This window comes from Patella vulgata, chromosome 6 (genome assembly GCF_932274485.2).
Source record: "Patella vulgata chromosome 6, xgPatVulg1.2, whole genome shotgun sequence".
In the NCBI taxonomy this organism is placed as follows: domain Eukaryota; kingdom Metazoa; phylum Mollusca; class Gastropoda; family Patellidae; genus Patella; species Patella vulgata.
Genome location: NC_065884.2, coordinates 3,756,739 through 3,772,657, shown reverse-complemented (window position 1 = coordinate 3,772,657; position 15,919 = coordinate 3,756,739). Strand labels below are relative to the sequence as shown.

General features: G+C 38.6%; 1 protein-coding gene across 1 annotated transcript in view; it reads right to left on the bottom strand.

Moving 5' to 3' along the window:
* Positions 1-6,452: 6,452 nt before the first annotated feature.
* Positions 6,453-15,919, bottom strand: part of LOC126823234 (potassium voltage-gated channel protein Shaw) — a 55,418-nt gene continuing 45,951 nt past the window's right edge. Inside the window, exons 2-3 of the mRNA XM_050551936.2 lie at positions 8,708-11,053; positions 6,453-7,944 (exon numbers count right to left, since the gene is read on the bottom strand). Coding sequence (XP_050407893.1) covers positions 6,676-7,944; positions 8,708-9,259 — 1,821 coding nt within the window. The 5' untranslated portion in view covers positions 9,260-11,053 and the 3' untranslated portion in view covers positions 6,453-6,675. The remainder of the gene's footprint in view (positions 7,945-8,707; positions 11,054-15,919) is intronic.

The following is a 15,919-nucleotide window of genomic DNA, read 5'->3' as shown; positions in this document are numbered from 1 at the left end:
TTTCAGCATATTCCCTTTACATTATCTAGATTTTAACTATTAAAGTGAGAACTGACAGCTCTTTAGCTAATCTAACATAAATTCCTTATACGGCATTTAGTAACTGATCCGTAATATTTATAGTAGTTAATCTTTTAAATATCATCTCAAAAATCAAAATCTCTAAAGACTGTTGTTTTAATTAAGAAAACAATTGCACGATTATTATTACTTAATTTGTCTGAGAGGGATAAAGATATCGATGAAAGTTTAAAAGAAACCAATGTAATTTTAAAATGGGCATATTTTTTTGGTATGTCACCAGGCCTGTTATTTCAACCCAGTGATTGTTTTCCATATAAATTTGTGTTTTATATAATCTAACATAATGTATCTTTTTAACTGTTGATCAGTTTGTTCATCTAAATTAGGCACTGCTAATCGTACCGTGCTAATTGCCGATAATAAGGCGGTGATTAATTGATGTACCGTATTGTGCTGAAAATAGTGAAATAATCAAAATTGACCGTCAATTCTTTGTTTTTAAAAAAAGAGAATTAAATATCTTGATTGTTTGATTTCGTTTACCGTGGATTCACACGTCGATATATATATAAAAACTATTAATTATAGATCCTGTCCTGGGTAACATGTTAAATATATTGGATATTAAAAATATCACAATGCCTAAAAATGTCTTTTTTATCGACATTGAAGGCTTTGCTAAAAATCAGAAATCTGCGTTTGATGTGCTGTAACGAAATTAAAATAAAAGCTTTCAATCTCGTTCAGTGATTCCAATTCTGATCCCCTCTAACCCTAAACCTTTTTAAAAGACCGAACTTGGTTCCAATTTACCTTTTATGCCCCTTAAAACGGTTAGGGTTAGGGTTAGTATTCCCCAAAATACTCATTTATATAAAGTGGTCATTGTGGATTCCGAGGGTGGGGGGGGGCGAATGGTTGGTATGGCACGTGCGCGCTGTATCATACGGTCTGTCATTGAGTCCACTGACGTGGTTTCGATTCCTCGGCTATCCGTGACAAGGAGTGGGGTCGCCTGTCCAACCTCGTGGATTTTCTCCGGGTCCTCCGGTTTCCTCCCACTGCTAAAGACACCTAAGCGCAAGGGAATTGTTGAAATAAAATTGAACCATGTGTTAGTCCCGAAATGACCTAGTTTGTGTCGATTGGGCGTTAAACCCATCTCTCTCTCTCTCTCTCTCTCTCTCTCTCTCCCTCTCCCTACAATTAGAACCTCCCAATGCTGTTAAACATGCCTGGGCAACGTTTCTATTTAACATTTTTCCATACGACAATACTCGACTTGCTCCGGGTGCTGGCGACACAAACGCTACGTTAGTGCTGTTCAAACAATCGAGACTATTTCATCAATGGTTTTTGAAGAAATTCACTACACATTTCAGTGATTAATCCTCTGTAGCTACAGGATATATATATTATTAACCCCTTGTACTTACAGGATAATATATCTATTATTCAGTATCAATACATTATATACAATCAGATATACAAAGAATTCAGTAACGAAAGATCCATATCAATATCTGTATAATCTTCATTTTCTAAAAATAAAAATTCAATGTTTTTGCCACGGTGGAATATATTCAAAGGAAATGTCAACAATACAAAGCCCAGGTAAAACATTGCTTGTCAATAGTAAAATGAATAACAGGAACGCCCTTAGCTAAGCTCCTAGCGGAAGTCAATAAATATATATACATTAATTAAAATGCTATTCAGTCAACGCTCCATAATTTATATACAACTCCCGCCAGTTATGTCTGTATGAACGACACCGAAGACTTAACGTCGCCGTTTTTTGCCGAAGGTGGGGTAAGGGAGTGTTTTACTATAGGCGAGCCATGGGCAGACTCGATCTGGCGGGTCTGGGGTCCTAAATGGTCGGAAATGGCATCTACATGGATCGATTTATACACATTTGTAGTGTCGCTCTTTAAGACTGGAAACACGGACCTATTAGACCTATTGGTCTGATGCCAATCTGTTTCACAGAGGATTACGAAAGTCTTCTAATATCTCTGTAAAAGATGACTACCTTTAACACGTGACGTCCCATCACGCGGCGTCAATCATTGGCTCAATGGCGCGTGCATTGTTTACATAAGACGTTCTAGTTCGGGCAGAATGGAGACTTTTTACTCATTTTAATACCCATTTGCACTAAATAGGAAATAATTTTGACTTACAAATACTTCAAACGTCTTTATTTATTTTTCTAATACATCAAAAAAAATGTTTTAGAATTTAATTTGTCGGAGGAAATAAGTTAATATTTGTGGCTCATTAAGTCGCATCGATGTCATCCTTATCAGTGATTGTCGAGGCCTAGGGAATATTCACTGCTGATCAGTGCAGTGGTCTCTGCAGGTTAAAAATAAAAACTTTAAATCCGCCTTTTCATCGCTTCGACTCCGCTCACACAAACTCGAAATAGAGAGAGGGCAATGCAAGAATATTCCACCTGACCAAAGGTTATGCACCCAATGTTCTCTTTCTACCGTAAAAGATGAATTCCATTTTCTGTTCCAGTGTCCCAGATACGAAAACTTGCGCTTAAAATATATCTACATTACTTTAATACAATCTTGTCAATTAACTTTTGAGCTTCTTTTTAATCCGCCAGATGTTCTTGCTAAAGCAGTAGCAATGTATACATATCATGCTTTTAAGGAAAAGGGGGGGGGGGGGGCACCTTCATATTTTCATTTCATTGTTATACTTTCATTGCTATATTTTCATTGTATCATCCCAATGGTACATGTATATATCTCATTATATTTTCATTTCATTATATCATGTTATTCCAATATATTATTCCATGTCAAATATATTTTTGTATACATGTACATGTATATTGATGTATGCGTATGTTTTGTATAATGTTCTTAATGGACGTAATATGCAAATAAAAAAGTTGAAAGTTGATGCGACAAAGGCCTATGTGTATGGATGGTGTCCCTTGAGAAAGTTGTTATGGGTTGACGTTATGAGTGTGTCCCACAAGGTATTGTGCTTCAGATCGGGACGATCCAGTATCGTGCGGTAAAACAATATCTTTGTCGTAGTTTCTGTTTATTTCAATGTCTATCAGCATCATATTTTCTACGGGAGGTCACCCACACGGTTAGATATATTTCTTAAGGCCACTCCAATCCTGGACCTTGCCCTTAACCGAAACCCTAACCCCCAGTCTCGTCAACAGTTACGGGCCCTAACCTTATTTAAATTTCAGCGACCTTGACGAAATCTCGAGGTAGCCTTCAGATCTAGCCCACCTAGCTGCAAGACGGAAGACATCAGTAGTGGAACCATTTCTATAGCCCACCCAGATCCCTCGGTCGTGGGCTGCAGGACGGAGGGCCTGACAAGGACAGCTGTCTAGTCCTTCGGATGAAACAAAAAACCGAGGTCCCGTGTATACATTGGAATGCACGTAAAAGATCCCTTGGCAGTTGGAATTCGATATAAGAGTAGGCGATAGTGCCGCTAATGAAGACGGGCGCACGCCATACAGTGTGCTATGAGGGAAATTTTGCCCGGACAGCGGCACTATGGGCTACTCTTATAATTATATCGAATTCCAACTGCCAAGGAATCTTTTACGTGTACGCTTATGTGTACACGGGACCTCGGTTTTTCGTTTCATCCGAACGACTAGACAGCTGTGCTTGTCAGGCCCTCCGTCCTGCACCACTGACAAAGGGGAAACCACGCCGGAAAATCCCGATGAGCTTTCTCGGGCCTAATTGATTGGACATGTTGAGAGGAGAGACGGTTCAGCCATTCAGGTGAGCATATGGACACTGGCCTTATTAGCACCGACCACGTTATTAGCAGAAAAATAGCAGAATGTTGAAATCTTTCAACACTATTTATAACGTGAGTGTGTAGGCTAAAGCTGTAGGTATTTCAGATACATGTACATGCTGTAATACGATGGCAACAACAGTTCATTGGTTGAGATGAGGAAATGGCGGGTGGTCATATTATCACTTTATATATTATTGTATATATATAGGTGCTAATTAGTTGGGTAATTAAAACTAATGAATTTCAATATAGAACGTGATAATACTACACAGTTTAGACTAGGCTTCTCTAATCATTATTACTCATTATCAAACAATGATAAAATTCATGACCAAATTCCTTGGTGAATGAACAAGCGCCGTTTTAATTACTGGGCCACCGTGTCGCCATTGACGCAAAATTAAATTACATCTGGCCCCTATTCTGATGTATTGGGTCCGATGCCCCCCCCCCCCGTAGTGCAGTAGGGGGGGTCTGGCAAGGGACAGAAAACTTAGGTCCAGTACGTAAAAGATCCCTTAGCAGTTAGTCCGGCGCTGCTGTCCGGCCACAATTTCCCCTACATCACACTGTATGGCGTATGCCCGTCTTCATTAGCCTAGATGGAGCAGAACAGTAGCACGTTAAACTCCATTTCATTCCCCCCCCCCCCGTCCCTAGCGACATCTTTCTAAATATCAAACAGGTTGTTATATTCCTCCCAAATCAAGATAAAAAAAAACGTTTGTCGTTAACCTACTGCACTAATTAGAAAAAAAACCCCAACCCAATGCTGATAACGATGAACATGGGACGAATCGATCGTATCAAATAGAACCTATAAAAACACTTTAAAAAACGTGTAAAATATATAACAATTTCGTAGAGAATATCCATTAGACAGTGCTTGTACATAGCGAACATTAAACATACATTACGCAAGAGCTAAATCTGCCTATTCCAGGTCTTTCTTTAGGCCCGAAATGTTATCTAAATTATTAATTAGACATTAATTAACTTATCCAGACCATAATCAACTCTCGTGGTCATCGCTAGCCTGTGATATTTACTGGATTAAGGTCCGATTTGCTGCTCTACGTTCATGCATGATTAAATCAAGAAATGGATAATCGAGACTATGTATTTTATCGTACCGACTTTTAGTAGGCCCAAAATTCAATCGCTAAATTCTCGGTTCAGAGTGGATTAATTTGACTGAAATTTTCAGCATATTCCCTTTACATTATCTAGATTTTAACTATTAAAGTGAGAACTGACAGCTCTTTAGCTAATCTAACATAAAATCCTTATACGGCATTTAGTAACTGAACATATGATATAAAACACAAATTTATATGGAAAACAATCACTGGGTTTATTTCAACTCAGTGATTGTTTTCCATATAAATTTGTGTTTTATATAATCTAACATAATGTATCTTTTTAACTGTTGATCAGTTTGTTCGTCTAAATTAGGCACTGCTAATCGTACCGTGCTAATTGCCGATAATAAGGCGGTGATTAATTGATGTACCGTATTGTGCTGCAAATAGTGAAATAATCAAAATTGACCGTCAATTCTTTGTTTTTAAAAAAAGAGAATTAAATATCTTGATTGTTTGATTTCGTTTACCGTGGATTCACACCTCGATATATATATATAAAAACTATTAATTATAGATCCTGTCCTGGGTAACATGTTAAATATATTGGATATTAAAAATATCACAATGCCTAAAAATGTCTTTCTTATCGACATTGAAGGCTTTGTTAAAAATCAGAAATCTGCGTTTGATGTACTGTAACGAAATTAAAATAAAAGCTTTCAATCTCGTTCAGTGATTCCAATTCTGATCCCCTCTAACCCTAAACCTTTTTAAAAGACCGAACTTGGTTCCAATTTACCTTTTATGCCCCTTAAAACGGTTAGGGTTAGGGTTCCCCAAAATACTCATTTATATAAAGTGGTCATTGTGGATTCCGAGGGTGGGGGGGGGGGCGAATGGTTGGCATGGCACGTGCGCGCTGTATCATACGGTCTGTCATTGAGTCCACTGACGTGGTTTCGATTCCTCGGCTATCCGTGACAAGGAGTGGGGTCGCCTGTCCAACCTCGTGGATTTTCTCCGGGTCCTCCGGTTTCCTCCCACTGCTAAAGACACCTAAGCGCAGGGGAATTGTTGAAATAAAATTGAACCATGTGTTAGTCCCGAAATGACCTAGTTTGTGTCGATTGGGCGTTAAACCCCATCTCTCTCTCCCTCTCCCTCTTCTTTGTGCACTCCGGGGACCCCCCTCCCCAAACGGCCTACAACTAGAACCCCCCAATGCTGTTAAACATGCCTGGGCAACGTTTCTATTTAACCTTTTTCCATACGACAATACTCGACTTGCTCCGGGTGCTGGCGACACAAACGCTACGTTAGTGCTGTTCAAACAATCGAGACTATTTCATTAATGGTTTTTGAAGAAATTCACTACACATTTCAGTGATTAATCCTCTGTACCTACAGGATATATATATTATTAACCCCTTGGACTTACAGGATAATATATCTATTATTCAGTATCAATACATTATATACAATCAGATATACAAAGAATTCAGTAACGAAAGATCCATATCAATATCTGTATAATCTTCATTTTTTAAAAATAAAAATTCAATGTTTTTGCCACGGTGGAATATATTCAAAGGAAATGTCAACAATACAAAGCCCAGGTAAAACATTGCTTGTCAATAATAAAATGAATAACAGGAACGCCCTTAGCTAAGCTCCTAGCGGAAGTCAATAAATATATATACATTAATTAAAATTCTATTCAGTCAACGCTCCATAATTTATATACAACACCCGCCAGTTATGTCTGTATGAACGACACCGAAGACTTAACGTCGCCGTTTTTTGCCGAAGGTGGGGTAAGGGAGTGTTTTACTATAGGCGAGCCATTAGAAACAGGAGTTCCCGGCAACGTGAGTTCATCAGGTTGATTGTTGACTTCTAGATTGTCTAAAAGCGGCACGTTAATGTTACTCATAGTCCGAGTGGGTATTCGACCCGTGACGTCACTTCCCGTGACCTCAGGGATCACCGAAGGGTTAATTTTACTGATAGTCCGTGTGGAAGTTTGACCCGTTGCGTCACTCCCCCCGGGTGTAATACTGCCTGAGACCACCGAGTTGTCGTCTTTGGTAATGTGACCGTTTGAGGTTTCCCCCTCGTCTGTAATTACACCAACTTTCGCTCCTCTCCCATTGGCTATTACTCTTTGGATTGTGTTACGTCTGATCATGGACATCCCTTTCCTCCAATGGTTGGCTACTTCTTGTCGTCGGCGCCTTTCTTTCAATTTGGCGCGTGATTGGGCATGCGTGTAGTACACGGTAAAGTTATTGACGATTACGGGAACGGACAAAGCGATAACCAGAACCCCACTGATGGCACACAAACCTCCAACCACATATCCTAATCCAGATTTGGGATGTAAATCACCGTATCCGACTGTTGTCATGGTGATCAAGGCCCACCAGAAAGCCAGAGGAATGTGTTCGAAGTCACTGTCTATATCAGTAAATATTTCCATGTAATATTCCAAACAGGCGAATATTATTATCCCAATAAGAACGATAAATACAAGCAGAAGTAACTCTTTGGCACTCGCGCGCATCGTGTATACAAGTATCTTCAGCGCCAAGAAATGTTTCATCAATACAAAAATCCTGAAAATTCGCAGAACCCTGGATGCTAATAGGATTCTGATTATTTCGAACACGGTGATGGGATCGCTATGTACGAATACCACTGTAATGGCGATATAGTAGGGAATAAGACATAGCAATTCTATCACGGACAACGGTTGTCCTAGGAACCGAAGTTTATCGGGAGTCGTGGCAAACTTCACCAGGAATTCCAGAAAAAAGAAAAAGTTACACGTGTTGTCGATGATGATTAATACGTCATTTGGACTGATGTCGTGAAATATATCCAAGTCTTTCCGCAGGTCGCTTGACGTTAAGGTAATGTTTTTACGTTTGGCGTGGATGGTGAGTGAACCGAAGTAAGGTAATGTCTCCAGAATAAACACCGTGATCGAACAGGTAACCACACACAGCGATAATACAGCATACGTCTACAAATAAATAAAACATGAATTAATTAGTCAATAAACCCTTTGCTAAGGAGAGAGAGCGAGAGAGAGAGAGAGAGAGAGAGAGAAAGAGAGAGAGAGAGTACATAATGTATTGATACTCAATAATACTAATAGGTATATCTTGTAAGTACAAGGGGTTAATAATATATATATATATATATGCTGTAGCTACAGAGGGTTAATCACTGAAATTTGTAGTGAATTTTTCCAAAAAGCCTTGATGAAATAGACTCGATTGTGACGTCATATCAAAAATCTATGCCGCAATTGTCAAAGGAACAAGCATCCCCAGTGCCATGGCGATCGTATATGAATTGGCAAAGCCTACCATTTTCTTTCGAAGAGAGGGGTTGGGTGGCCGAATGGTTATTGTAAGGTCTGTCACTGAGTCAAGTGGCATGGTTTCGATTCCCCGGTTGTACGTGACAAAAAGTAGGATCGCCGTCCAAACTCGTGGATTTTCTCCGGGTCCTCTGGTTTCCTCCCCACTGCCAAAGACCCCTGCGCACAAGCAAATTATTGAAATAGGCCCGAAATGACCTAGTTTGTGTCGAGTGGACGTTAAACCTCATCTCTCTCTCTCTCTCGTAATTGGACGAAGCAGTCTATTTTATTAGTATGTATATTATATGAACTCGCGTGACGGGTCTGTCATGGGAAGGATAGAACTGCCGAGAAGGGCCTGTCATAGGAAGGACATAACTGGATCTGCCAAGTTGAGAAACAAAAGTCTTGTACTTACCAAGGCACCCTTTGAGGAATATGGATCCTGTAACCACTTCCAGACTTTAGGTTTCGTCTTCTGCCACAAGTTCTCGTCCTCCCGGTATTTATCCTCAAATCTCAAACTATGATCGGCTTCAAACTTCCTCAGCATCTCTAACGTATCTTCATAATGACAATAAGTCACCCAACAACACTGTTCTATCTGATTCTCATCGATTTCCCAATATTTCAGTTCGTCCTTTAACATCGGCCCACAGACATCAGTCGGAACATGCAGCGAGTCCGTACGATAATAGTTCAAAATATGACCGAAGAGGGCCGGATGCCGATCAAAATAAATCTCCTTTAATCCCTTCCGTTTCGCAACAAGCGCGACATTATGTAATCGCGTCCCGGGTTTTTTCAGCAACGTTTCAAACGTTGTTTCATGTTTTACGCCTCCAACATTTAACGTGACCCTCTCATCCTCCGGGATATTCGGGATCGACTTCTCTCGCGCTTTTTCAGCCAATAAGCCCATAACAGTTCCCCCCAAACTCTTCTTCTGCTTTAACAATTTATCAGCCATGGCTTAGTTTATACATATAATATAATCCAACGGGTTTGAACGCATATCGACCAAACGAGATAACTAAACTAATATTTCAGACACATAATATGTGATTAATACTGTTTTAGTGGCAGACTCATTAATAATGTTTATGAAACATGGCGGTGATATTTGGACTAAAGAAACTCGAATAGAAATCAATCATTTATCCATGTCTTTTGTCGATAGATCACTTTTTGTCATCTGAATTCTGAACGGGATTTATGTCACGGACGAAACATGATCGTGCATTATATCAATATCAGTTACGTATTTTTACGCCGATTTGAAGACTTTACACAATTCTTAAAAAAGGGTTCATCCAAACATTGTCCCTTAATCAATTTTTTTATTTGTATCACATCGGCTTAATGTCCTGTGTCAGGAGTTCTAAATTAAGGGTTTCTCAAAATACTATTTCTTAATCACATCAATTCTACAGCGGCTTAATGTTCCCTGTGATGGATACTTGAGTTATGTATGTTCTTTAAATGGCATTTAGTAACTGGATAGAGTAACAACAAAACACATACTTATGGAAAACAGCTACTAGTGTATTTAAGGCGACGTTTCGTAGAGTATTCTCTCAACGTTATCAAGCTAAGTAGTTATGTAGTTCTGAATTAATGGTTTCTCAAAATATCGTCTCGGAATCTTTGTCTTAATATTTGTGTTGTATTGTCCAGGATGAGCGATATAAAGGACGTGTTCTGTTTCCCATCATATTAATATACCCAGCTATCCATACACGTTACACTCAATGGAAGACTTGAATCCATGCACACACCGGACCCTCAAAATTCCCTGCCTTCAATCGTTGAATATTTTAACACATGGAATGGTTGATTTGACATTTCGATAAAATGTCTCTAAAGCATTATTTTTCATCACATTATTGTTCACCACATTATAATCTTCAAATGTGACTTTAACAATAAGCTATGGCTTCTGAATTCCAAGTTATATTTTTCTTGTTGAACGACTTTCTTATTTCATCTTATTTTAACTTTTTTTATGCACTCTATAGTGAACACCATAAAGTTAAACAAGATTGTTCATATATCAACGTAAGTTACACCGGATGTTTCATATATTACACTAGATTGTTCATATATCAACATAAGTTACACCGGATTTTTCATATATTAACTTAAGTCACACTAAATTGTTCATATATCAACGTAAGTTACACCGGATTGTTCATATATTTACTTGAGTCACACACGATTGTTCATATATTAACTTAAGTTATACAAGATTGTTCATTACTTAAGTTTTACCAGATTGTTCACATATTTACTTAAGTTACACAAGGTTGTTCACATATTTACTTAAGTTACACAAGATTGTTCTTTTACTTAAGTTACGCCAGATTGTTTTTTTACTTAAGTTACGCCAGATTGTTCTTTTACTTAAGTCACGCAAGAATGTTCTTTTACTTAAGTTACGCTAGATTGTTCTTAACTTAAGTCACACAAGATTGTTCTTAACTTAAGTTAAACTAAAAGCTACATATAGCTAACAGTTTAAATCTTTACAAAGTTATCCATTAGTTGAAAGTGCTGCCACAGTATTCTAGTTGAATCACGACTGAAGAGTTCGTCGTGCTATGTTTCAATAATTACCGTCGTTGTGCCTTCAACTCAGGTAGATCAGGCGGCTACTAGCCGACACCAGATCAATATACCTGGTTTCACGTCTTGTTATGTAATTACCTATAAACAACACACACCTTTAATCAGAGAATTCTAACAACACACACCTGTCTTTCACCTGAAAATATACAAATCACTTTATAACAAAAAATAATAAACACACTTAAATTATTTGCTTGATAACGATACCTGTATGTGGATTGAAACGTAGCATGTTAATAAAATTCAGAAGTTTATTTTTAGTAAAATCTATTTCTATGTCTTATAAGGATCACTTTATGACATCTTTTCCTGGAATATTTACCGCAGTAAATTTTAAAGAATAAAATGGGGTTTAACGTCCTACTTTGCTGCTCAAATGGGGCTCATGAATACTGAACTCGTTAATTTGAAACGACATCAGCAAGACACCGACTAAATATGCTTAAAAGCTTTCTTTTAAATTATACAAAGTACCAACATCGGAAACATACAGCGTCTAGTCGTTCGGATGGGACAAAAAAAGGGACTCCCCCCCCCCCCGTATACACGTTAATGTGGGCTCAAAAACACACACAAAAATCACTTGACAGTTGAAACTCGAAGACAAAGTAAGCCCTATGTTTTCACGAATATCTGGACATAATTTCCCTCAGCAAACTGTACGAGGTATGCCCGTTTTCGTTATTCCGGACGTTAAACCCCATTTCATTTCAATTCATGTCCGGACTTGGCTTAAATCAATTAGAGGTTCATGAAAGATATGGAGTCCACGATGGCCCAGTGAATGAGGTGCCTGCATACTAACTAGGAATAATTGTATATGAAGAGTCCAGGGGAAGAACGATCTATGTCACATTTTTGTCTTTTCGCATAAAAGGCAAAACAGACTTTTGAACGACGTGAACAGAACAACGAGTGAGTTTAATTAAAATTTCAAAATGATGTTTAATACGAATCATAATTACCAGTACAACAACTGACTTCCACTTTCCAGCCAAATTAAGGTGAAATAAAGGGTACGATGGACTAGTATTTGTCCGGGAGGCCATTTTTCAGAAGGTTCTTGGTTCGATGTGACTCGTTTTTACCTGAAATTGATTGTTCCACAGAAAGCTTATACAATTTGCTACCAGATGGCGCCATTAACTGAGGTTCGTTGAAAAAGTGACTTAGATCGTTCTTCCCGGGACTCTTCATGACCTCACAATTCCAAGACAGTAACGATGACGACCTCTTTTAATACGACCGTACTTAGTTTTCTTTTCCAATTCACATAATGGACGGACGTCAAAGAAATGGATGCAAAGACATAAAAAAAAATCTCTAAAAGGTACATTCTCCGGATATGATATTCGACCGATACTGGTGGAAACCGATATATAACAAATAGACCCACTGTCTGATAGCTTAATGCTTTATGGATAGAATTCTCCGAGAACACATCAGGTCCGTTAAAGATGATTTATGTAAGATTTAGTTATATCAATTCTACAACGGCTTAAAGGTACAATTTCATATTTTTAAGTTATATTCATACACGTTATACTCAATGGAAGAGGGGGGTTGGATGGCTGAATGGTTAGCGTGCGCGCGCTGTATCATAAAGTCTGTCATTGAGTCGACTGGCGTGGTTTCGAATCCCCGGTTGTACGTGGCAAGGAGTAGGGTCGCCTGTCCAACCTCGTGGGTTTTCTCCGGGTTCTCCGGTTTCCTCCCACTGCTAAAGACCCCTACGCGCAAGCGAATTATGTAAATAAAATTAAACCATATGTTAGTCCCGAAATGACCTAGTTTGTGTCGAGTGGACATCAAACCCCATTTCTCTCTCTCTCTCAATGGAAGACTTGAATCCATGCACTCACCGAACCCATATAATCCCCTGGAATGGTTGATTTGGCATTTCGTTAAAATTTCTCTAAATCATTTCTCTAAATAGATTCGCTGTTTGATAGCTTAATGCTTTATGGATAGAGGTCTCCAAGAACACACCTGGTCGGTTAAAGATGATTTATGTAAGATTTAGTTAAAGAGCTGTCAGATATTGCCATAAAATAGATAATGCAAAATTAAAGATACATTATGAGAGATTTGATGATGAGCTGACAGTTCTCACTATAATAGTTTAAAACTAGATAATGTAAAGGGAATTTGCTGAAAATTTCACTCAAATTGATCCACTCTCAACCGAGAATTTAGCGATTGAATTTTCGGCCTAGCCCCGATCATCATTACTTAAGTCTCGATTATCCACTTCATGGTTGAATCATGAATGAAAGTTTAGCAGCAAATATGAGAATTTAGCGATTGAATTTTCGGCCTAGCCCCGATCATCATTACTTAAGTCTCGATTATCCACTTCATGGTTGAATCATGAATGAAAGTTTAGCAGCAAATATGATCTTATCCAGTAAATATCGCAGTCTAGCGATGACATCGAGAGTTGATTATGGTCTGGATAAGATAATAAACGTCTAATTAATAACTTAGATAAAATTTCAGACCTAAAGAAAGACCTGCAATAGACAGATTTAGCTATTGTATAATGTATGTTTAATATATTGAAAATACCATTCAAAGTACTTTTTTCTAAGCGAAATTATGAGTTTTGGAGATATAGTGTTTACATTGTTTATTATCGTAGCCCCTGTACTGTCCATTTTATTGTTATATCTAGCGGGTGTTCTAATCCATTTAAATCTCTGCCATCCGATGGTCTAGAGAGTTGATTATAGGCTTGTCATGTTAATAAATGTCTAAATAATAATAGTTTATATAACATTTAAAGACGCGCATTAAGCAGAATCTAAAATCTCCAGCTATTAACCTGTCTTTTCCTAAACATTTTACCATTGGTACACGAATCGTGTACCATGCATGCGTTTCGGCGCCATTTGTAACAAGGGACTCGAAGAACAAATCTTTACTCATCTGTACTATAATGCGTTTCAGCGCCATTTGTAACAAGGGAGTCGAAGAACGAGGCTAGACATATTCCACAAGTCATGTCAAACGGTGACCTCATATTCTTATCTGGAGAGCATGCGCAATAAATATTATCGGTGTAGACTTCAATAACCAGACGCTAGAGATTGCCATTCGATTGAGACTTCTGGCGTATTTCGCCGAACATAACTGATTAGAAATTATATAAAAACGGAAATGATTGATTGTAAATCAGGGGCCTGTTTCAAGAAATCCAAATTTTAGTAATTTGATTGGATAATATTAGATTGATTTTAGTGCTTAGCCAATCAAAATTGAAGTATCTACTAGAATTGGGAATTTATCTTTAGTTAAGATTTCGAGAAACAGGGCCCTGTTTATATAAATTCATATTACATTATTATACGCGTTGCGACCCATTTGTGTCAATTTCTAGATCTCAAATACCTGTAAATAATCTGTGAATATAACAACCAACAGCGGCTTAGAAACTGTTCTAAGGGTGGGTAAGAGGGGTTGGGTGGCTGAATGGTTAGCGTGCGCGCGCTGTATCATAAAGTCTTTCATTGAGTCGACTGGCGTGGTTTCCAATCCCCGGTTGTACGTGACAAGGAGTAGGGTCGCCTGTCCAACCTCGTGGGTTTTCTCCGGGTCTTCCGTTTTCCTCCCACAGCTAAAGACCCCTACGCGCAAGCGAATTATGTAAATAAAATTAAACCATATGTTAGTCCCGAAATGACCTAGTTTGTGTCGAGTGGACGTTAAACCCCATTTCTCTCTCTCTCTCTCTCTCTCTCTCTCTCTCTCTAAGGGTGAGTAAGGCGCTGGCTCGCTAGCCTGGAGGTAAGGTGTTCGATCCCTGCTTTGGCCGAGAAAGTTCATCCAGATTTTCCGGCGTGGTTCCCCCTTGTCAGTGATGCAGGACCGAGGGCCTGACAAGGACAGCTGTCTAGTCCTTCAGATGAGACGAAAACCCGAGGTCCCGTGTATATATTGGAATGCACGTAAAAGATCCCCTGACAGTTGGAATTCGATATAAGAGTAGGCGATAGTGACGCTGCCCGGGCAAAATTTCCCTCATAGCACACTGTATGGCGTATGCCTGTCTTCATTAGCCCAGGTTAGGTGCAGAAGAGTAGGACGTTAAACCCCATTTCATTTCATTTCATTTCTTAATAAATGACGATATTATTTATTTAGTTTTTATATCTTTCAAGTCCTATCACGATATTACATCAAAGGGTGGGTTATTCGTTATTCGTTATATATAACTCTCTCTATATTTCAATTAATTACAAAACTTCTTAAAAAGCAGGTTCTCATCAAATGTTTATTTTAAGATTGGTGTAAAAAAACAAACGTGAGTATCTGATTAATTACAACGTTTGTTCGCTTTATATGGCTATTTTAAGATAAGAGTAAAAATTAAAACATGGGATGGGATCTAAACAGCAAGTGACCCACAATAAGTTGATTCTACAGACAAAGCAACTCAAACTTTAATCATAGATATATAATTTTAATTCTTTGATCTCTGATGTTCCTAACGCAGTTTGGTTAAGAGAGAGAGAGAGAGGGGGTAACGTCTACTCGACACAAACTAGGTTATTTCGGGACTAACATAAGATTCAATTTTATTTCAATAATTCGCTTGTGCGAAGGGGTCTTTAGCAGTGGGAGGAAACCGGAGGACCCTGAGAAAAAACCCACGAGGTTGGACATGCGACCCTGCTCCTTATCACAACGCACACGCCCCCCCCACACATTTAGGTTAATAACTCCAGCCAAATTTTCATTACATATTACTCCCATATTGTATAATCTACATAGGTTACCTATTTTCTTTAAAGTTAAACATACATTATGCAAGAGCTAAATCTGCCCATTGCTGATCTTTTAAGTGCACACTGGACCTTGATTTGTCGTCCCATCCGAACGACTATACGTTGTCCCTGACATGTGGGAACCACGCCAGAATATCCCGATGAACTTTCTCGGTGAACGCAGGGATCGAAACGGGACCTCCAGGTTAGCAAGCCAACGTCCTACTCACTGAGCC